This window comes from Mchenga conophoros, linkage group LG4, assembly GCF_057382185.1.
Source record: "Mchenga conophoros isolate Kocher_MC1m ecotype Shallow Benthic linkage group LG4, M_conophoros_male_GT1.1, whole genome shotgun sequence".
Taxonomy (NCBI): domain Eukaryota; kingdom Metazoa; phylum Chordata; class Actinopteri; order Cichliformes; family Cichlidae; genus Mchenga; species Mchenga conophoros.
This window is the reverse complement of record NC_140529.1, coordinates 31,674,967-31,696,602: the sequence shown is the minus strand read 5'-3', so window position 1 is coordinate 31,696,602 and position 21,636 is coordinate 31,674,967. Positions and strand designations below refer to the sequence as shown.

The 21,636-nt window shown below is 39.4% G+C and overlaps 2 protein-coding genes across 3 annotated transcripts; both read right to left on the bottom strand.

Annotated features, from left to right (window-relative positions):
• Positions 1–844: 844 nt before the first annotated feature.
• On the bottom strand, positions 845–5,521 carry dhx58 (DEXH (Asp-Glu-X-His) box polypeptide 58). The gene is made up of 12 exons (XM_085271802.1): positions 5,388–5,521; positions 5,004–5,233; positions 4,705–4,909; positions 4,439–4,629; positions 4,237–4,350; positions 3,707–3,839; positions 3,396–3,581; positions 3,021–3,271; positions 2,599–2,910; positions 2,313–2,503; positions 2,132–2,225; positions 845–2,037 (listed from the first exon to the last, which is right to left on the bottom strand). The coding sequence occupies exons 2-12, from the start codon at positions 5,178–5,180 to the stop codon at positions 1,852–1,854; spliced, it is 2,040 nt and encodes a 679-aa protein (XP_085127928.1). The 5' UTR covers positions 5,181–5,233; positions 5,388–5,521; the 3' UTR covers positions 845–1,851.
• A 4,127-nt stretch (positions 5,522–9,648) lies between these two features.
• On the bottom strand, positions 9,649–20,669 carry kat2a (K(lysine) acetyltransferase 2A). Of its 2 annotated transcripts, none has more exons than XM_085271801.1 (19): positions 20,619–20,669; positions 20,013–20,300; positions 19,603–19,726; positions 19,352–19,497; positions 19,133–19,222; positions 17,701–17,882; positions 17,402–17,593; positions 17,127–17,233; positions 16,743–16,847; positions 16,296–16,432; positions 15,276–15,484; positions 15,032–15,158; positions 14,755–14,865; positions 14,528–14,671; positions 14,315–14,429; positions 14,163–14,199; positions 13,751–13,814; positions 12,619–12,703; positions 9,649–11,533 (listed from the first exon to the last, which is right to left on the bottom strand). In XM_085271801.1, exons 2-19 carry the CDS (start codon positions 20,238–20,240, stop codon positions 11,340–11,342), a joined length of 2,397 nt encoding a protein of 798 aa, XP_085127927.1. In that variant the 5' UTR covers positions 20,241–20,300; positions 20,619–20,669; the 3' UTR covers positions 9,649–11,339. The 2 variants fall into 2 exon arrangements, with proteins under 2 accessions (XP_085127927.1, XP_085127926.1); XM_085271800.1 differs by lacking the exon at positions 20,619–20,669 and adding an exon at positions 20,476–20,613.
• Positions 20,670–21,636: the final 967 nt, after the last annotated feature.

The following is a 21,636-nucleotide window of genomic DNA, read 5'->3' as shown; positions in this document are numbered from 1 at the left end:
CTGTGCAGATGAAAGGCTCTGACGTCTGCACCAGTAACACAAAGAAATGCTTCTTATTGGTCTCTCCACTGACTTGGTCCAGCTCTTTGCTCTCAAACTCTTTTCTTCAGGATTGGCCAACAAGACAAACCTAAATTGTGGATTGCATTAAATAATAACTTGTCATCATCTTCAGCTAGAGAAGTTTGACATAGCCAGGCTTTCTGTCTTAGTTAAGCCAGGCTTTCTGCTTAGGGCTCTGTGTGCACTCAGAGGAAATAAAGCATTTGATGGATCATTTTACACTTCTTCTGCACAAAAATGACAGATTTGACAGATGCCTAGTTCAGAGACACTAGGAGTCAGTCAAATAAAGATGTATAAAGAATATTTACAGCTAAAGCCAGCACTGGTGTTGCAAATAAGTCAAGAGAGCTGCAGACAATCAGTAATAATTTGAATTAATGAGTTTATAGATTTATTTTACAACTCAGTAATAAATTACATCTAAACTTAAGCTCTAAAATAGATCTAATAAAGATTCAGTGTTCAGACCTGATACTATCCCACTGCTTATTGAAGGTTAAATGCCTCATCCGTGGCCAGATCACAGCAAAATATATATTTTTTGACTTATCCTTGGGAATAAGTCTGCTTTAAACAGACTTTATAATTGTAAAACATGTATGCCTTACTCCAGTGTGACAAATTGCAATTTGAAATAATCATATCTCTAATGTAGATCAGTTATATGGTGTTAAACCACAACAGTTAAAATACATAACTATGTATTGATCCAGTAATACTGAGGGTGCATCCCCAGGTGTTTACATTAAAGTCTCTGAAGTCAGCATTTTCACATATCCTTTTTTTTTAATGTTTAATGTTTTTATGTAACAGTTTTATACAGAGATATAAACAGAAATATATATTTTTATATCCTCATCCCAGCAAATAACGTGTGTCTATTCAGTCAACTGAATGCACATCTCTTTTACAGTGGTTGCCTAGACACATCAGAAGGCTGCACAACCGTGCTCCTGACGTGGATAATACCATAATTTATAGAAACAGTTGGGGATTAAATGCCTTGCTCATGGGTCTGTCATGTTTGACTGTGGCCTGCAAGTCATTCATTCTCAGTATATTTCCACATTATCTGCAGATTCAGACATTTCCATTACATCCACATCTTTCAATGTGAAAATCCTCGTGGAAAGCTTTAATCCTGGCTTTACGAAAACATTTCTTGTGCTATCCAAGACTGACACCTACTGATTAATAAAGGCAAACTTATGAAAAATCAATCATTTCAAAAGGAGCATTTGTTTAAATTAATCAAATTTAGATTTAGTTAAAAAAAATTATATGCTACAATATAGAAAAAATAAAAAGGATGATTTCATCTGTTAGTGAACAATGATAATTCTTAAGATTAGGCTCTCATAAAACATCTGATTTAGTTACAGAAATTGTCCACAATGTCAAACTTCATACACACATCAACAGCATTACATCTGAACACATTTTAAAATAGCTAAAACAGTTCGTGTTAATTAATCTCCTCTTGATGGCATGTCACATATTCATGATGTTTAAGGGTCATGTTATAGAAGAACGCAAATGAACTCAGGCACTGGGCATAAACAAAGCATTCACTAATTGCTAATTATAAACATGACTGATGCACTAAGGTTTTTAGCTGCCTCAGGCACCATGGAACAATGACCGAGCATATGTGGAGTGAATTTTTCAAGTCTGTGTTCATGCAAACATCCAACCATACAACAGTATGGTGTTCTAAAAGAAACTGGAGTCTCAAAATCAAGTAAAGTGCAGAAGAAAACCACACAGAGCTTTCTGGTTTGTGGCTCAATCAAAGAGGTCAGGGAAGTTTTCCTGGCAGTACTCTTCATAGTCAAAGTCCTCAACAGTGAAAGGTACATCTTTCCATTTCTTTACTGTTATCCTGCCTTTGGGGGTTTCCAGGGCAAAGTTCTTAATGGCTAGATTTGGCATTAAGACATGCTTTTTGTATTTTATCTCGAATCCCCATTCCTGTGAATGTGTATAAGAATAACAGTCAGATTCCAACATGAGCATGAACTGTGGATCTATTTAGATACAGTATTAAACAGTGAGTTCACTGTACCTTGTCGCATTTTTTGCATCTGATTCTACACCCAGGCTCCCAGTCCTCAAAGCTCCTTTCTAGAATCACCCGCTCTGCAGCTTTGTAGTGATTCCTGAGGACAAACAAGAAGCAAAGATATTTTTATTTGGTCTCAACATACTTCTGCTTTAACTCTTAGATCAGAACATCTTTAACTCACTTAAAGTCAGGGCTGACGTTGACATATTGCGTATTGTCAACAAGTTGAATGTCACTGCCAGAAGCCACAGGGGTAAAACAGTTTCGACACAAGAACTGGATATTGGAAGCAGTATTACTCCTCCTCTTCTCCATTTTGCAGCTTTCTTCAATTTTACTAGAAATAATTGCCTTTTGTTGAAGCTCACTTAACTGGAATCACAGAGGAATGGATGATAATGTTAGTAACACTGGGCAGTGAGAGTGAGAGCAGTAAGTTATGGCTCGGTAGTGTCCTTAAACATCACCTTTAAATAAAACTCGTGGTGACTCATACGTTGCACACGGTCAATGGCTTTACCAGTCAGCTCCTCCAGATATTCATTGATGCGCTCTCTGCGATGTTCACGCCCACCTGCTTGGGCTACGACTGCATACTGACTGTTTTTTGCTCGTGCACGTCCACTTGCCTGCTGCTGGGCGATCTCATTAGTAAGGAGTCCGTAGCGCACCACCAGGTTGCATTCAGGTATATCAAGACCTTCTTCGGCCACACTGGTGGAGATCAGGAGGTTCAGAGAACCCATACGGAAACTCCTGATTGTTTCTGCCTGTTCATTCTATAAGAAATATGCAAATAAAAGCATGGAAACATGCAGAAATGTCCATAGAGATGTTACTGAATGTGACTGACTCAAAGCTTATCGGTGAAGACTGTATATCATCATACCTGTGTCATGTAGGTGATGCCATTACCAGCACCAGTGAGGATGTCTGCCTTGATGCCAGCATCTTTCAATGCCCTGTTTTTGAGGACCCAGTCTTTCAGGCAGTGGGTGCTTTTGCGAGTTTTACTGAAGAGAATTCCTCTTGATGGGACACCTGACCCAAACTGTTGTAACAGAGTGCGTTGAAGTTCATCCATCTTTGGGTTCTCAAAGCGAGAATCCATAGCAAGGTTCCTTAGCTCCACCTGATTCTCTGTGTGCCACAAAATAGTAATATTTTTATTGGCTGAAATCATCAAACGTTGCATTATGAGCTACAAAATAAAGTTATGGTATTAACACATAACAGCAAGTGATGAAAATGTTAGGATTTTCACCTTCAAAAAGTCCCAACAAGAAGAAGTCTGTCCCATCAATGGCCTTGGTGCTCTTTGTGGAGTAATACTCCTCTAGGGAACGATAAGCATCAATCATCCTCAAGGTGTCATTGATGAGGAGGGCATCATTGTACTGCCTGAGGTGTAACGCACATTGTGCAAGCAGTCTGTTGTTGTCTCGTACTCCTGGTCAAAGAGGACAGATACAAACAGCAGTATTCTTTTATTTAAATACTGATTACCTTAACTCTCACAAAATCCGTTGTATTTACCGCTGCCATCAGCAGAAGGATTAAATGCTACGGTCTTACCTCGCTGTTCCAGAACCACCACATCTGCTTCATATTCTTGTGTTCCACACTCTCTCAGTTTGAAGTCTGGAGGAATATCCATGTAACCGTGGATAATCGTCATCATTGACTTCAGATGATCACCAAAAGGATCCTCAAAGAAAAACATGTATTTGTGGTTACTAGCAGGTCCCAATTTTTGCCAGGTGGCTGTCATCCCAGGGCAAAAAATGCCTCAGACAGTCAGTCAGTGATGTGACACCCAAGAGCCCTTTAAGCACAGGCAAAATTAAAAGGACATTTTTGAAAATCTTTATTTTAGATTCTGCTACTACAGATATATTTGACTCTTATATTAGCATTTTTCCAAGGTGGAATTAAATTAACACTAGTCTTGGGAGTGGCAATAAAAGTATTTGTGGTCTTTTCTGAGGTGAACTAGTAGATGAGGCTTTTACCCATTAGTCTCTCAGTGCATTTGTTCATGTTACAAGAAAATGCAGTTTTTCAAAATCCATCAGTTTTTTGTTTTTTTTTTAATATCTGCTTACTCTATCTCTCATGTTGACAATGTTGAAGGTTTTTCTGGGTCTGGGCACCACTTCCTTCAGTTCAGGAGCATACTGTTTAGTTGAAACTATGGCTGAATCCAAGTTGGCACAAATCTGAAAGGAGGAGCATTTTCAAGCAAAGCCAGCTAATTAAATAGAGATAAATTATATAAAAAGCTCAAATAAAAAATGAATCCCTGACCTCCAGTACATGCTCCACAGCCTTTTCCAGTGCCTTTGCGCCTCCTGTCCCTGGGGATGCTGTGAGGCCCAAGATCTGTGGCAGTGGTTTTTCTCCCTTCAGCTTCTTCTCCACATAAAGTCTCATTACTTTGTTGTAGACAGACTCCTTGTGAGTATGGTGGCACTCATCAATTATCAGCAGAGTAATATCTGTAGAAAATCCTCAAGTCAGTTCATTTCAGCATAACAGCATAATCAGACATGTTTAAGCTCACTTTGACTCACCTGAGAGCTCAACATGTCTTGCTTCCTCCTTGTTAATCAGAGCATTGTACAAGATCTGTGCTGTGCAGATGACCACATCTGACTCTTGCACCACTAACCCAAAAAAGTCCTTTTCATCACTCTCTCCGCTCACTTTCTTAACAGCATAGCGTAGACCCAGGTGAGGCTCAAACTCTTTGTTGTAGTGTTGGTCAACAAGATGAACCTGAATAATAGAACACATCAAAAACATTATATGAAGTCATCTTCTTATACCAGTTTTACGATGGTTTTTATTGCCCTTTTTCTGTTTTAGGTACCTTGTTTACGAGAACCATCACTTTAGCATTTGGTGTGGTCTCCAGGTGTTTTTTGGCCACATACACTGCAGCGCGGGTCTTTCCACCTCCCGTCGGTAACCATATTATGATGTTCTCTCGTTTAAGAGCCCTTTCAACCACTTCCTGCTGGTAGGTATATAGTCCAAAATCTGACATTTTCCAGTGTCTTTTTGTCCAATAATACTTTAGAATGGCATAGATTTCAGATACTGTAGAAAAGAAATGGACACCACATTGCAATTTGAAGGCTTAAACGTCTGTAGGACTAAAGCTGGTGACAAAACAAGCAAGCATTCTGAGAGGCATAGTGAATAGAAACACTTGATATCATTTATATATGAAGAAAATGTAATTTTAACTCACCAGTCAGTGCTGACAGAGCTCTGTGTTGTTCTGCTTCTTTCCTCTTCCGCTGTCACCAGGCACTGCAAGTTGGTGAGGTTTTAAACTCTGTTTGGACAGGCTGTGTCACGTGGAAATTGGAAAACGAAACCTCTATGTTCTCAGAACAGTGGGCCTCACGAGGGAGTCTCTTGAAGAACGGCAGCAGGTGATCATTATGCAGTGACAAGGGAAGAATGAGCTTCACTAAAATAAAGTAGGTTCTTCTAAGAAAAGCCACACCCAAGGTACTGCTTAGAAATCGATTTATTTATTTATTAGTCAAGGTAATTCCCTAACTTAACGTATTCATTGTTTGTAGTTTTGTTTTCCAGACACAGCTTGTCAGAATTAGTCTTTAAAAAAGGCATGGGGATTTTTTACATGTACTCATTCACTTGTTTTCTGCCCTCTGGCAAGAAAAGAGCTTCAACAGTATTTGGCTGCGTTACAGAGCTTGGGTACAGCTTAAGCCACCATCAAAAAAGTTGTGCCATCTGAAAACATATAAACTCACAAGTAAGAATAACCAAAACCAAAAACTAAAACCATAGTTGCCCTTTTTTCAAAGGAGCTTGGAAAGAAAGTGGCTTCTTCAGTTCTAAAACCAAACGGCGGAGAATCTCAGGTATGTAAACCTTAATAGTGGTTGTCCCTTAAGAGGGTGATAGGCCTCGCCGTATCATGTGACCTAAGGTAACGTGACGCAAGGTGTGAATCGGGGTTAAGGCACCTTGGAAGGGATCTCAGAACTGCACTGAAGGTGGAATAAGCCACCCACTCTGTTCAGCTATGGCCTCTTTTACTCCACTTTGAAACCATTGTCATCTTCTCAATTCAAATTGCGAACATTGGCATTCTTAAGAGAGTGACCTTTAACCTTTAGCTGCAGATGTACCACTGAGTCGAGGTGGCTCTTCTATATTACACCATGCATGGTTTTTTTGGACTGGCTGTTTAGAACTGAAGAAGCCTCTCGGATGAGAGAAGACACATCGTCATGAAACTTTAAAAAGTCCTGTGGCTTTCATTCTAAGCTCTGTAATTAGTTGGCACATTGTGTAAAATATCAAAAACAAGATGCAATTATCTGCAGATCTCGTAAAGCGTTAAAAGAGGAGAGCATGCTACACTATGGTGAACACGGGCCTCTACCAAATTTTTTGCAACATGTTGCTGCCATCAAATCCAAAGTGACCACATTTTTTCTCTTTAAAATAGTACAGTTTCTCAGTTTAAACATTTGGTGTGTTTTACTATGTTCTACTGTGAATAAAATGTGGGTTTATGAGATTTGCAAACCATTGCTTTGTTCTTTTATTTACATTTTATATAGGGCTCCATATTTTGGAATTGGGGTTGTACTTCAAAGCAGTCCAGCTCGTTTAATTTTTCATAGTACAGGGAGTACACAATTATTAGGCAAGTTGTATTTTTGAGGAATAATTTTATTATTGAACAACAACCATGTTCTCAATGAACCCAAAAAACTCATTAATAACAAAGCTGAATGTTTTTGGAAGTAGTTTTTAGTTTTAGCTATTTTAGGGGGATATCTGTGTGTGCAGGTGACTATTACTGTGCATAATTATTAGGCAACTTAACAAAAAACAAATATATACCCATTTCAATTATTTATTTTTACCAGTGAAACCAATATAACATCTCCACATTCACAAATATACATTTCCGACATCCATCCATCCATCCATCTTCATCCGCTTTATCCGGGGCCGGGTCGCGGGGGCAGCAGCCTAAGCATTTCTGACATTCAAAAACAAAACAAAAACAAATCAGCGACCAATATAGCCACCTTTCTTTGCAAGGACACTCAAAAGCCTGCCATCCATGGATTCTGTCAGTGTTTTGATCTGTTCACCATCAACATTGCGTGCAGCAGCAACCACAGCCTCCCAGACACTGTTCAGAGAGGTGTACTGTTTTCCCTCCTTGTAAATCTCACATTTGATGATGGACCACAGGTTCTCAATGGGGTTCAGATCAGGTGAACAAGGAGGCCATGTCATTAGTTTGTCTTCTTTTATACCCGTTCTTGCCAGCCACGCTGTGGAGTACTTGGACGCGTGTGATGGAGCATTGTCCTGCATGAAAATCATGTTTTTCTTGAAGGATGCAGACTTCTTCCTGTACCACTGCTTGAAGAAGGTGTCTTCCAGAAACTGGCAGTAGGACTGGGAGTTGAGCTTGACTCCATCCTCAACCCGAAAAGGCCCCACAAGCTCATCTTTGATGATACCAGCCCAAACCAGTACTCCACCTCCACCTTGCTGGCGTCTGAGTCGGACTGGAGCTCTCTGCCCTTTACCAATCCAGCCACGGGCCCATCCATCTGGCCCATCAAGACTCACTCTCATTTCATCAGTCCATAAAACCTTAGAAAAATCAGTCTCGAGATATTTCTTGGCCCAGTCTTGACGTTTCAGCTTGTGTGTCTTGTTCAGTGGTGGTCGTCTTTCAGCCTTTCTTACCTTGGCCATGTCTCTGAGTATTGCACACCTTGTGCTTTTGGGCACTCCAGTGATGTTGCAGCTCTGAAATATGGCCAAACTGGTGGCAAGTGGCATCTTGGCAGCTGCACGCTTGACTTTTCTCAGTTCATGGGCAGTTATTTTGCGCCTTGGTTTTTCCACACGCTTCTTGCGACCCTGTTGACTATTTTGAATGAAACGCTTGATTGGTCGATGATCACGCTTCAGAAGCTTTGCAATTTTGAGACTGCTGCATCCCTCTGCAAGATATCTCACTATTTTTGACTTTTCTGAGCCTGTCAAGTCCTTCTTTTGACCCATTTTGCCAAAGGAAAGGACGTTGCCTAATAATTATGCACACCTGATATAGGGTGTTGATGTCATTAGACCACACCCCTTCTCATTACAGAGATGCACATCACCTAATATGCTTAATTGGTAGTAGGCTTTCGAGCCTATACAGCTTGGAGTAAGACAACATGCATGAAGAGGATGATGTGGACAAAATACTCATTTGCCTAATAATTCTGCACTCCCTGTATGCAGGCAAGTTTGTGAAAGTTGCAAAAGGATAAACTAAAGTTAATGTACAAAAAATCCCAGCTGATTCGAAGTAGGAATTTTTACTACTTTTTTACAGCACTGTGTAAACAATATGCAAGTTCTAATAAATCCTTTGGTAATTTCCATTACCTATCCACTATGTGAGTCACAGCACAAAATATCAACAGTAAGGAGTGGACGCGTTGTGTGATACAGAGAAACGAAATCAAAAGCTCTGTGCAGAATGGGCCAACTGAGGGAGGCTCTGGAGGAACAACAAATCACAACTCAAATGCAGTGACAAAGCCTAAATGTCATTGACAATAAAGCAGTTGTTTTACAAGCCTTACATAATACAGCAGCAAGACATTTTGCAGTTAACTGTGCAGGGATTTTATGTTCTTTATAACTAATAGAAATCAATGAAAAATACCATGAAAAGAAGTAAAGTATACCGTTACATCTACATTGAAGTAATATATTGTTTTTGGTGTGTCCATAAATAATTCAAATTTCATAATTCATTGTTTTTCACATTAGATTTTACCAAAACGCCTTTAAGAATTTGCATTCTTTGACAAGAAACAAACCACAACTGAAAAACACCACCTCCTTACCCTGAGGAGCTGGACTTTTGCCTGAGATGACTAATTTCTTTATTTTATCTAACTGGTTTAGGTAGCACTGTTAATGATCCACTAGCCTTTACAAGCCTCAAGTATTTTTGAAGAAAATAAATATTTTTCCTGATAAAACCTTCAGTTGAAAGTGTCAGGCCAACTGAAAAGTTACCCTAAATATATCTTAGTACTGTGTAAACCTTAGGGTGTTGTAGATTTTAATCAGTTTTTGCATGCACCACGCCCTTGATACACCCGTCTTGTTTTCATTGCATCAGGAAACAGAACTCTAAAGCCTATTATACACAATCATACAAGAGAGCCTAAAGACGCATTATAGATAACAGTCACTTATTTAGTTATATGCACGCAATTTTTTACATTTGAGCGGATCATAAAGTTCACTGATGAAATCAACCATTACACACTACGTGGCCTTAACTAGTGTTATTAGGTTATAATATTCACTGTCCTCTAAAAAGCCTTTTATGATTTTACTAATATTTCTGCCTCAGATTAAAAGTGTTTGTTGGTGACCTTCTTTATTTAGCCAAGTGACCATGAAAAGAATTATTTACCAAAAAAACCAAAAACAAAACAACCCCAACAACTTTATTGTCGTGAACAGTTTTACAGTTACAGTAAACGGTATTTAAACCATAACTCAACAGTAGCCATCCTCAAACAGCTGGAAGGTTCACTCAGACACCTTTTAAGAAAGTCTGAAATGCAACATTGGTAGTCTGAGGATGAACTACATAACTGACAACCCTGAATAACGAAACACTGACATCACTCCAACAATTCAAAGCTTGTCATGATTCAAGTACAAAACAAAACAGACATTCACACACACGCAAACATACGATGTTGATGAAAAGTTTAAAAGGAAAAAAAAAAAAAAAACCACTTAAACCCTGCAACTGTGCCTGAAGGTTTTGTTTTGTTTTTTTAATGCACATTGTAAACTGTAGCCATGCATTAACACCTTCCACAGCTTGCGAACAGTGTGATAAAATAAACCAAGTCATGTTCTCTTTCCAAGTCATAATCTATACAGGACTGCTGATTAACGTCTGCCTCCCCTGTTTTTTGTGTTTGCAACAAAAACTAACCAGTAAACATGGAACCACCACAAAAGTGAGGCTACACACAAAGCACTCCCTATGTGGAGGTGACAGTCCTACAGGACAAATCAGTTCAAACACGTACAGTAAACACCTGCAAAAGAAGCTATACTAACTGTGACCTCATCAAAATCGTTTGGAATGCTGCATAAACATTATGTTTTATATTTTATGTATAAATAAGTATTATATTAGCATGAAAACGTTTCTATTAAGGTAACTTTTGACTTACTTATTTTCTTCATCACACAAGTGCTGGAAGTATTTTATGCCCAGTCCATCACGGAGTGCCTCAATTTGTCTTAACAGTAGAGCTGCAACCAGCAGTTATTTTCATCTGCAGTGCTGTTCTCATAATTAGTCATTTATCCAAATGACAATTTTCTTTTATCATGACCAACAGTCAAACATTTAGGAAAAAAAAAAATCAAAATCAATAGATGGTAAATATTAAAAGAGAAAGCAAAAAAAAAAAAAAAAAAAAAAAAAAAAAAAAAGTCCTCACTTGCAAACATTCAGAATTTGCACTTCACGTGAGAGTAACAATTTTACTCTTTTTTTTTTCTTCTTTTTTTTAAACAAATGACTAATTCAATTGTTTCAGTACTACTTAGCAAAGTACTTCCCATTTTTCAAGTGCTCTAAGCACTTTGCCCCTTAGAGCTTTTATATTCATTCCTATGAAAATGGCTGGGATGCTCAAGTGTCTCAGTAATGGAAGGCAACGTGGCTTTAGGTCCCAAGGTCCAGTTTTTGTTGTTTTTTTAATGAACTCTTTACTACTTAAACACTGGCTCCTGTAAAATGCAACAAAGCTGAATCTGTCACTCTACAAAGAATGGTGGAAAGTCGCATTATTACTTGGACCTGTAACTTTGGTACACTCATTGAAACACGTATTAGCAGATAATTCACCCACTGCGAGTACTGAAAGAAGACGTCATCAGGTAAGTTTAACTGGATCACATTTTGAAACTTGTAGTATTCAACTGGCTGTGATGCAAGTCCAACAATTTTTCAGCAATTCTTTTTTTTCCCCTTGAAAATAACCTTTTCTTAACCAAGATATGACAATAGCTAAAAATCTTCTCTATCTCGGCGTTTGGCCGCTGTGAAAGTAACTCCTTGTCAGTCGAAATAGTTCTGAGGCAGGCTTCATTTCTCAATCAGACCTCCGTCTTTTAATTTGAAGTAGAAAAATTTTTCTAAGGTGTTGGCACACTTGCAGTACTCGCTGTCTGGGGGGTTGTACTCGCGACAGTTGGTGATGATTCGCTGTAGGTCGGCAATAAAAAGTTTCTTGGTCACATAGTATCTGTTCTTGAGTCTTTCTGTCATAGTCTTTAGGTCTGTGAGGGCAAAACAAGGACAAAGAAAATCTGCATAAATTAAAAAGTAATGGCTTAAATACCACAAACAATAACCCCAATTCCAAAAACACTGGGAAGTAAAATGTAAACAAAAATGAAATGCAATGATGTGAAAATCTCAAACCCATATATTATCTATATTATCACAGAAACCATTTTGATGGCAGTAACACATCTCAAAAACAAGGTGGAACATAGGCACAAGCAACTGGAAAAGTAAACTGGATTCAAAGGGAACAGCTGGGAGGAACCCCAAAAAGTTGATTGTGTTTGTCTGGTCATAGCATTTTCTTCAGTCTGAGGAAGTCACTTGGATGAGAGACAAAATATTTCTCCCACTGAAAACGCTACATCTAGATGAACAGAATCAACTTTTGTGATTTACTTACCTGGATGATTGAGCATGCGTCAAGACAGTTGGGAAGAACATTTTACAACAAAATAGGTTAATCCACAACATATCAGTAACATGATTGGGCATTAAAAAAAAAAAAAAAAAAAACAGCAGCAGCTTCTATCAAGGTAGCTTTTTTGGGGAAGGCCACCCATTTTTCAGCAAGACAATGTTAAGTTGCCTATTGCATCTATTACAATAAGAAGACTTGGTAGTAGAAGAATCCAGGAGTTAAACTGGCCTGCCTGCAGTCCAGACCAATTAAAAAAAAAAAAAAATTGGCATATCATGAAACCAGTAATACAACAAAGACGACCCTGGACGGTTGAGCCGCTAGAATCCTATATCAGACAAGAACGGGCTCAACACTGCTCCCCCTGAAAGTCCATTAGCTATTGTCTTCAGCTCCCAGGTGTTTACAGACTTTTGATAAAAGAGAGGATGCTACACAGTGGGAAACATATAGTCCCTGTACCACCTTTTTTAAAAGATATGTTGCTGCCATCAGGTTGAAAACCTTTTTTTTCTTAAAGTGACAGATTTGCTAGGTTTTAATTTCTTATGTTTTTACTTTGAACTGTGTATTGTATTGTAAAATGCAGGTTTTAAGAGATTTGCAAACTATTGCTGGGGGGTGGGGGGTCATATTATCTAAGCGAGGCTTACTCACCAATAGGAAAACGGATGATTTCGTAGTAATCCGGAGCTTCAGATTTCTTCACTGGTTCCATAAAGGGCCAAGCATCAGGATGAGTCTGCAGAGGTGACAAAGTTTTAGTTAGTCTCAGGTCTTGTTAGTCTGGGTGTATCCTTGTGTGTGCTCCACTCAGGTGTTAGCTGGGGCTTGTACCTGAAAGCAAGTTCAACATGCCAAGAATCTCTTTTCCTTAAGTGTCCAATGACAAACATGCAAATCTGCTGGCAGCAGAGCAGCTTATGTTACAAATATTGAAAAAATACTGACTGAAGTCCACACAAGTGATGCATCCAAAGCAATGGTGTGTGACTGAGTGGAGAGTCAAGGAGGTCAATTATATGAAAAGGCAGTGACCTGTTCTGAACTGAGGAGGGGGCCTTTGAGTACATATTTCACCATCTAAAGCGGTTTTCATGTTTTCAGCATCCATGACTCCGCTTGGGCAGACTGTGACCTAAATTTCGTCATCGGACATTAAGCCTGAGGACATACGTGAATGTCCATGTGCCTGTTTGTTGTTTTGTGACTGGGCAGACTTGTCTGTGTAGAATTACATTACAGTGCACAAACTACACATATGCCCAGGCAGCTGAAGTATAACAGAAATGAGTATTCGGCCGTCGGGTCTCCAGCTGTCCATCTCTGCAATAGAGTATAATCCAGGCTTTACAATACTGTGACAGCGGCCATTCCCAAACTCTTCGTGAATATGGTAGCCATGGAAATAGATCAATAGTCATGACAATATTAATACTCGAGATCGTGAAACTGAACTCACGGTCCATTGTTAGTCAATGCAAATTGACTGTTATGCAGTCATAACAGTCAATTTGTTATGACTGTGTAGGTTGATTTGTCTGTGTAGGTTCTCACTCATCCAGGTCATGGTAGCCATGAGAGCTTGAAAATAAACAAATACAACTGGACTTTTGTTTTGTTTTAAAGGCATTTCACCTCTCACGGATGACGCTTTTTATGGGAACTTCTTAGCACCATGATGTACCCTGGTAAAAGAGTTAACCCTCATAACAGCAAAAATCTATGGTTAACCCTGAAGTTAAGCCCCAAATACTGCTTCCGAATACAGGCCTCTGGTGATCCTCACCTTTATCTGGGCGAGAAGGTTCTTCAGCATGTTGTATAGCACATCAGGATCCTTCACCTCTTTCCTATGAAAGATATAAATGATAAGTAAACCTTTGACTACACTTAGCCCTCTCAAGGCAGGCGTTGCCGATTTGCAACAGTTAAAAACTAACAACCTGATTACCCCACATACATATTTTATGAGGGGTTTTTTTTACTCAGAAGTACCACTGCAGGACTTGGTTGTGCATTAGCAACAAAAAGTGTAATTTGAACCTGAGAAGGTTAAAGGACCTTATTATAAATTTTTTTTGTTTGTTTTCTTCACTACTCAGTCATTTCTAAATCTTAATCTGTTCAATGAAAGTGTCCCTGCAGGGGAGGTCACAGTCCAAAGCAACATCATTTAAAAATATATCCAAAGAGTTTACCCTTTGTCCTTGTTACTGGGTTTCCAGCCTGTCTCTCCTGAATAGAAAGACAAAAAAATAAAAAAATATGTATAAAAGTACTTGTAAGTAAAACATTAATAAGCATTTTATTATATATATTTTCAGACACAAACACAAAAACAAACACTCACTTATGCCTGGAATGCTCTCCACTGGGATCTGTCGTACTCCCTCTTTGAAGCAGGTGAGACCCGGGTAAACCTTTCTGATCTGGCTTTGTTTCCTCTCAATCAGTTTCTTAATAATCTATTGACATTTTCAAATTTATCTCATAAGAAACACACTGACATGTTCACAAAAATGAAGAAAAACAAGGTTTGCTTTAATGAGAACTTCTGACGTACCTCCTTCTGTCTTTTAATGATATGAGAAAGCTCGGTATAAGGGATTCTAGGGTTCAGTTCGCACTCCATGAGGGTCGCTCCCTCGTAGTCTTTGATGTATCCAAGGTATCGACTCTTCGGCACTTTGATGTCTTTGGAAAAGCCCTGCGGAGGGAAAAAGAAAAAAAATTAATAGAAAGACAAAAATGAGAGAGGGAAAGTTAATGCACAAGTCACGCCTGCAGTACCTGCTTCTTGAAGTAGCCAATGGCATACTCATCAGCATAGGTGAGGAAATAGAGGATATTGTGTTTGATGTGGTACTCCTTAAGGTGGTTCATCAGGTGGGTACCATAGCCCTTAAAGAGACCCGAGAAAAAGCACCGTATTTATAAAAAAAATTCCAACAATATTCAGCAATACTGCTCATAATCGTATTCATGTTTATTTTGCTATAGGTACGTGTAGGTAAGCTGGTTTTTCCGAACTGAAAACTGAGTATAAATTTAACCCCTTATTATATACCTTAACTTGCTCATTGGATGTGACGGCACAAAAGACGATCTCTGTGAAGCCCTGAGTGGGAAACATCCTAAAACAGATGCCTCCAATGACGCGGCCATCTTTGATAAGGGCTAGGGTCTTGTGTTTCCTATTAAAAAAACAAAAAACAAAAAAAAAAACAAATAATAAATAATAAAAAAGACGGAGATGTCAAACATGTGTAGGCCTCAAGTGGCACAACATGTGGAAAGAACGTTAGACTTACGGGTCAAACACCAGTCGTGTTATGTACTCTTTGGGCATACGAGGTAACTGATGTGAAAAGACATTCTGTAGGCCAACCAGCCACATCAGGATCTTCTTGTTTGATTTCTGGGAAAGTGAGTTTCCAATGACATGAAACTCTATGATACCACGTCTCTCCTCCAGCCTTGCAGTCTCATCACGGGCAGCATTTGGTGTCAGCAGATTAGTCTAGCAATATTAAACATAACAAAAAAAACAAAAAACAACATCAGTATTAAATGTCTTTAAAATTGTACCAAAACAACACCAACTTCTTTACATAACCCTGGTGTTAAGTCAAAGCTTTTTAAATACCACCACTTAGGCTGTTATGACACATCATAGTAAATGTGACTGAACTCATTCATAATTGTTCCATGCTAAAAATGTTACCTTGCCTGGTGAGTTAAAATTTTGATCACAGAAAATTGACCAGGGTGTCTCCTTAGACATAACTAGGGATGGGTATCGTTTAGGTTTTATCCGATACCAGTACCAAACCGGTACTTTTGAAACGGTGCCGGAATAATAATATTTATAATAAATAAAAAACGGCTTTTTAAAAAAAAAAAAAAAAAAAAAAAAAAAAAAACCGCTATACGTCGCCAGGTGTTTCATCAGATTCGAGGTGTTACCTCCTTTGCACAGTATTACAGTATCAGCTTAAAGCAATTGTTGCAGGCTGCTGAGTTTGCATATTTTGCTGTGAAGTACAGCCAGACTTTTGACCACTTCGCCTTGGGCATTTTTAATCTGTAGCTTTGCTCTAAAAGAACGTACGTACCTGGGCCCGCCTACTACGCTTGCAAAGGTAAAATGATTGGCTAGAATTCAAAGTGTGTGACATCTCAGGGAAAAAAAGCACCGAAATGTGCGCTGCTTTTCGGTCTGGTTACTACCGTTTATGTCAGAACCGGTGATACCGGTACCCATCCCTAGACATGACACAGGTGTTATGAACTTAACCAAACATTAAAAGAATGGAGTTTAACCAACTGACCTCTGGTCCGAGCATAGCAGCAGGGTCAGTGATTGTCATCATGACTTCATTGACCAGCTCCATTGGTATATCTCCCATCACACGAATCCGCTTGGCATCCTCCAGGGTCAAGGTCTCGGGAAGTTTGCGCTTTTCTCCTGAAATGAGCGCAACATTTCTCAGATCAAAGCAATAAAAAGCATAAACATTCGCCGACAGTGATCTATGACACAGGAAGGTCTGATTGGAAAAAAAAATAATAATAATCTCTACATCTTAAAATAATATATATTGATTAGCCACGATAGTAAAACCCAGTGACATGCTGGTTCACCTTCAAAATATCATCCAATTGTGCACCCACAGGAAGTGCCGAAAACATGTCTGATCCACAGAGGCCACTGACAGCATCTAAGCACTAGACATTCTAGACTCCTGTGCAGGTGGTTTTAATGTTGGTTTACACACCTGTCTTTGGTTCTGCTCCACCAGTATCCATGCTGCTGACAGAAGAGCTGCTGTTCAGACACTTGGACAGAGCAGGAGAGCCAGACACTGAAGCCGGACTGATCACTGCAATGACAGACAAAAAGACTTGACATATTTACAAACTATACAACAGGAACTAAGCTTTCAGTCACACAGGTCTAGAGCCTTCCGGGCAACCATAGGTTGCGCAAGAAAAATGCACAGTCATTGAAACGTTGTGTGCCACACCAAAAACCTTCTTGTGATTTCTTGGGTTGCTAGCATACTGCCACATTCACTCTTCATTTGCCTTTAAACATATGCCTTACACATAGACCAAACACATTGCAAAAGCTCAACTGTACAACTTTATGACTGCCTCACCTGTCTGATGTCCGAGCTGTGTGCCATCGGAGGCCGGCATGGTGAAATCAGCCTCCCATATGGGTGAATTCTCACCATAGATTTCCTCCTCCAGCATGGACAAGAACCTGAAGACACACATGTACAAATGTAATAACCATAAAGTGATCCCCACAAGATGAATGTGAACAGTGTCCAGTGCACCATCAAGTACACTGATAATCTTTCTGCAGCTTTTCAGGTTGCCTTTTAACTTGAATACAAGGATACACCGTTTCAATAAAGCTTGTCCTTACTTGGGGAAATGTGTAAGGATAAGTGTACGTTTCTCTGGTAGCAGTTTATCCTTCTCCACCCTAAACTTCTCCAGGAGTTGGCGTCGGGTGACAGTGAAAATGGACTTGAGCAAGTTGCGCCCAAACACCTGAGTGGTTTCATAGCGCGGTAAGCTGTCATTACTTTGCGGAACATGGCAATAGCACAACCACCTGCGATCATAAGAAGAAACGCCTTATTGCACAGACTGACATACAATAGTCACTTTAGAAACAAGTAAATGTACACATCGGCTTTCCCTACTATCAAATGAACGCACCTAGTGTAGTCCACTTTGTAAGCTGTACCATCATCCTTCTGGGTACGTTGACGATACTGCGTAGGGGTCTCAAGCTTCCAGTAATTTAGGCACAAAAGGAACATCTTTGACAGTTCAAACATTGTCTGTCTTTCCTTTGGTGCAAGGTGGCTGAACTTATACTGGACAAAATTCAAAACCCCCTGTGAAATTAAAAGAAAGACAAAAATATTTAAAGATTTAAAGTAGGGCTGCTCAATTAATCGAATTTTAATCACGATTACGATCTGGGCTTTCAACGATCATTAAAAATGACTGGGCCGATTATTAGCCCCTCCCTCATTTATCCGCGACACCTTAAAGGCCGGTCCGTGAAAATATTGTCGGGCATAAACCGGTCCGTGGCGCAAAAAAGGTTGGAGACCGCTGATTAAGAGGACCCGAGGGAAGCTCGGAAAGCTAAGCAGAAGTTATTTGGAGAGTGACTGCCGTTGGTTGAAAAGAGAGTTTAAAAAAAACAAACTTCAGTGGTGTTGCACACTATTTTATATTATTTTTTTAAAGTCATTGTTAACCCTTTAAAGCCGGTCAGAGCAGCACGCTCCGTTTTGCGTAACTATTTTTAAATCCCTGTAGAACCTGAACCGTGTAAGCTAGCGCAATAATTTGTTTTGCATATGAAACCGGAGGAGTTGTACTTACATCTCATACCATCAGCTTGTCCTCGGTCACGGTTTCGTTCCACATATAGCTTTGCAAAAATTGCATAAAAAGCGCTTGCAGGAACAAAAACATAATATTCCAGAAACACGCTTTGCCGTTCCTATCAGCTGTTCGTAACACTTCCCACAGTGAAATGATGCACATGCTGTTTTCTTTGCAAATTTGCATCATAGGATTGTTTTTTGTTTTTCCTGCAGTATATAAAAATTGCTGTATCTCCAAAATAAAACTATGAAGACACTCAAAATAAATTTCCTGTGGTGGGAAACTATTTTTTGCAACTTTATTGTATTTAAAGTTTTGAGGGATAAGCCTCTTAAATTTCTCCAAGTAGAAATATATGTAAACAAAACAAAAGCGATTTTCAATTTTTTTTGTAGTTTATTGCACTTTTTTTGCAATTTATGTAATTACTATGGACTTAATGCATACATATTATTAAAATATGGGCTATAACAGTTGTATTGATGTATAGCAACTTGAAATGCTCCCACAAATGGCACTACAGCATGTAAAAAAAATAATATAAGCTCTGGTGGACTTGGTTCTATAGTAGGTCTTAAAGGGTTAAATAAATATCGTCAAATAATCGTGATCTCAATTTCAGTGAAAATAATTGTGATTATCATTTTTGCCATAATCGAGCAGCCCTAATTTAAAGTCTGTGCTCACCAGTAAGTACACTGCTTAAGACCAAAACATTCACCGAAGCTATTTTCTTAAAATTTACCTGCTCAATGTTGGGCTTCTCAAAAGGTGGACTTCCGAGGGATCCTTCTACAACTGGCTGGCTCATCTGAAGGATGCATTTCCTCAGCAGCTGAAGGAAAGAGTGAAGAAGTAACGAGACAAGTTTATATCGGGCTAAAAAAATGTCATGTACATCAACTTCTAAGTTCAACTGAACCAGTATCACAATCACACTAATGTTTGAATGCCTTTTCCATACCTTAAAAAGGTAGAAATAGACCTGCTTGGTGTCAGTGTCTTCTTCTTTGTGTACAGACATAAAAAGGTTCTCCACATCAACCACCATCCCCAACAGCCTGTTAATCTCATCTTCAGACACGTTCTCCAGATGTGACACATGATTAGCTGTAATTAAGGTGTAAAGAAAAATGTAAATGCATGACTGGAATACACGTTTGTTCGTTATTACAGCATTTCCAAGGTGAGCAGTACGTGGATGCTAGTTTGTACCCAGAGCATGTCCACAGCTGCGGCAGGGCTCGCTTAGGCTGGCTGCTTGCTGTTGCAGATCAATACGTGTGGCCGACGGTGGGTTTGGGTTTTTCCATCCATTGCACTTGCATGTGTCATTAGCCTGAAAATACGCAAATAATCCATACACATCGATTTACACAATAACACAACTGTAGCTTTTGTACGTAAATGAATGACTGTTCAGTTAGCCTAACAATAAATGCATTTTTGAGGCTTTAATGTGAATAATACAGCAAATACAAGACTGCCTTGACAGTTAAAAACTGATACTGCAACACGTATGTTAGGTTACGTGCTACATGTTTGTTCCTGAATATACACAGTAATGCTAATACTGTCTGAAGAGTGCTTTGTTATGGTGAACTTTGGCTAGCTATGCTAGCTACCTTGCATGCGGAGAATACGCCAAGTTTTTCAAGCTTCTTCGCCCGTGGGAAAGCTCGGACTTGTGCTTTTTTCTGGCTTGCACGTTGTTGCTGGCTGAGCCCTGGTCTGACCGGGTCACTGTTCCCTGATCCTGAGCCTGCAGTAGTAGTAGTACTGGAGCCCGCTGACCCAGCAGACTGGGCTTGAAGAAGCCGGGGTTGTAAGGCCTGCGCCGCCGGGTCCGACATATCCACGCTGCTATAGTTTCTTCCTCAGCTCCCGTTTAGCTCATATGCTGCATTCAAGTTCTGTCGGCAAAGTAGGATTTGTTAGAATTGCAGCAAAGTTATTTTGTACTGTCTACGATTAAAACCGATATAGCCTTCTTCAGATTTATTGACAACTGATTTATATTGCCCCTCCCCTTAACGGACCCCGACCAGTTAAATCCGCCCACAGCATAGATCAAACGAATCAACTCACTGTGATGGTTTAGGTTTTTCCTTTAATATGCTACACTTCTGCATGTGTAACACGTGCAAAAATAGCTAACTAAGTGCCTGTAAGGTTAGGAATCTTGTCATTTGTATGTCCTTATATTTTAAATGCGTTAACATAAATGTTACCACAGATCTCCGCTTGCATGTCTTCCTTGCTCACCTTCCTGCCGTGTGTTGTTAAACCCTCTTTAGCTAGCAGCTCACCCTCTATTGGTTATAGTGGGATCTGCAGCTCTCACATTTTTGTTTTACGTAAAAGGAGCCCCAGATGTCACTGTATGCACCCCAGAAGTAAATGACAATCCACAGTAAGTATTAGAAAAAATATCCAATATAAATGTTTAAACGATAGTGTCATTATCAACTAAACCCCATCAGGTAAATTTAAAGTTTTAGGATTCCTTCAGGACTATTATAGAAGGCTAAAATCTGCTCCTTTTGGGCCTTTTCTATAGGACAATGTTAAAGGATAAGATTAAAGACATTCTGACTAAGGAATAATTAAACTGAATAGCTCCACACATCCAAATTCAGGATTAAATATCCCTTTTTATACATGTCCTCTTTTAGGCATGTCAGCAAAACAGCTGCCACAGACAGCAACTGACCTCAAGTGTGTATGCATGTTAGTTTACACAATGTGAAAATGTGATTTAACAATAAATAATAACAATAAAAACAGGTTCTAGCCAGAGATCCAAATCCCCCTTGGGGTTGTGTCAGGAAGGATATTTGGCAAAAATATCAAATTACACGACCCCTTAAGTAGCTTTTATACATCATGTCTTGATGATGGAATCCTTCACTGTGCACATTAACGCCGTGGATAAAAACATCAAGTTCACCAGGGACAACAAAAAGGATAACTGTTTGCCTTTCCTGGACTGCGCTGTGCACACTGAAGAGAGTGGCAACCTCAACATCGAAGTTTACCGGAAGCCCACACACACGGACCAGTACCTCCTCTTTGACTCCCATCACCCTCTGCAACACAAACTTGGAGTAATTAGGACCCTACACCACCGGGCAGAACATGTTCCCTCTAAGCCTGAAGGGAAAAAGATGGAACACACACATGTAAAGGAAGCACTTAAAACATGCGGTTATCCAAATTGGGCGTTTATAAAGTCAGCAAAGATGCACA

Excerpts from the sequence above, each read along its gene's own strand:
- dhx58 (XM_085271802.1), bottom strand. The coding sequence starts at position 5,180 with ATGTCAGATTTTGGACTATATACCTACCAGCAGGAAGTGGTTGAAAGG. Across the intron at positions 3,582-3,706 it reads GGTGGTTCTGGAACAGCGAG|GAGTACGAGACAACAACAGA; the intron begins GTAAGACCGTAG and ends CTCTTTGACCAG. Across the intron at positions 2,038-2,131 it reads GATGCAAAAAATGCGACAAG|GAATGGGGATTCGAGATAAA; the intron begins GTACAGTGAACT and ends ACACATTCACAG.
- kat2a (XM_085271801.1), bottom strand. The coding sequence starts at position 20,240 with ATGTCGGACCCGGCGGCGCAGGCCTTACAACCCCGGCTTCTTCAAGCC. Across the intron at positions 16,433-16,742 it reads TGGAGCAGAACCAAAGACAG|GAGAAAAGCGCAAACTTCCC; the intron begins GTGTGTAAACCA and ends CGCTCATTTCAG. Across the intron at positions 14,430-14,527 it reads TCATTAAAAGACAGAAGGAG|ATTATTAAGAAACTGATTGA; the intron begins GTACGTCAGAAG and ends AAATGTCAATAG.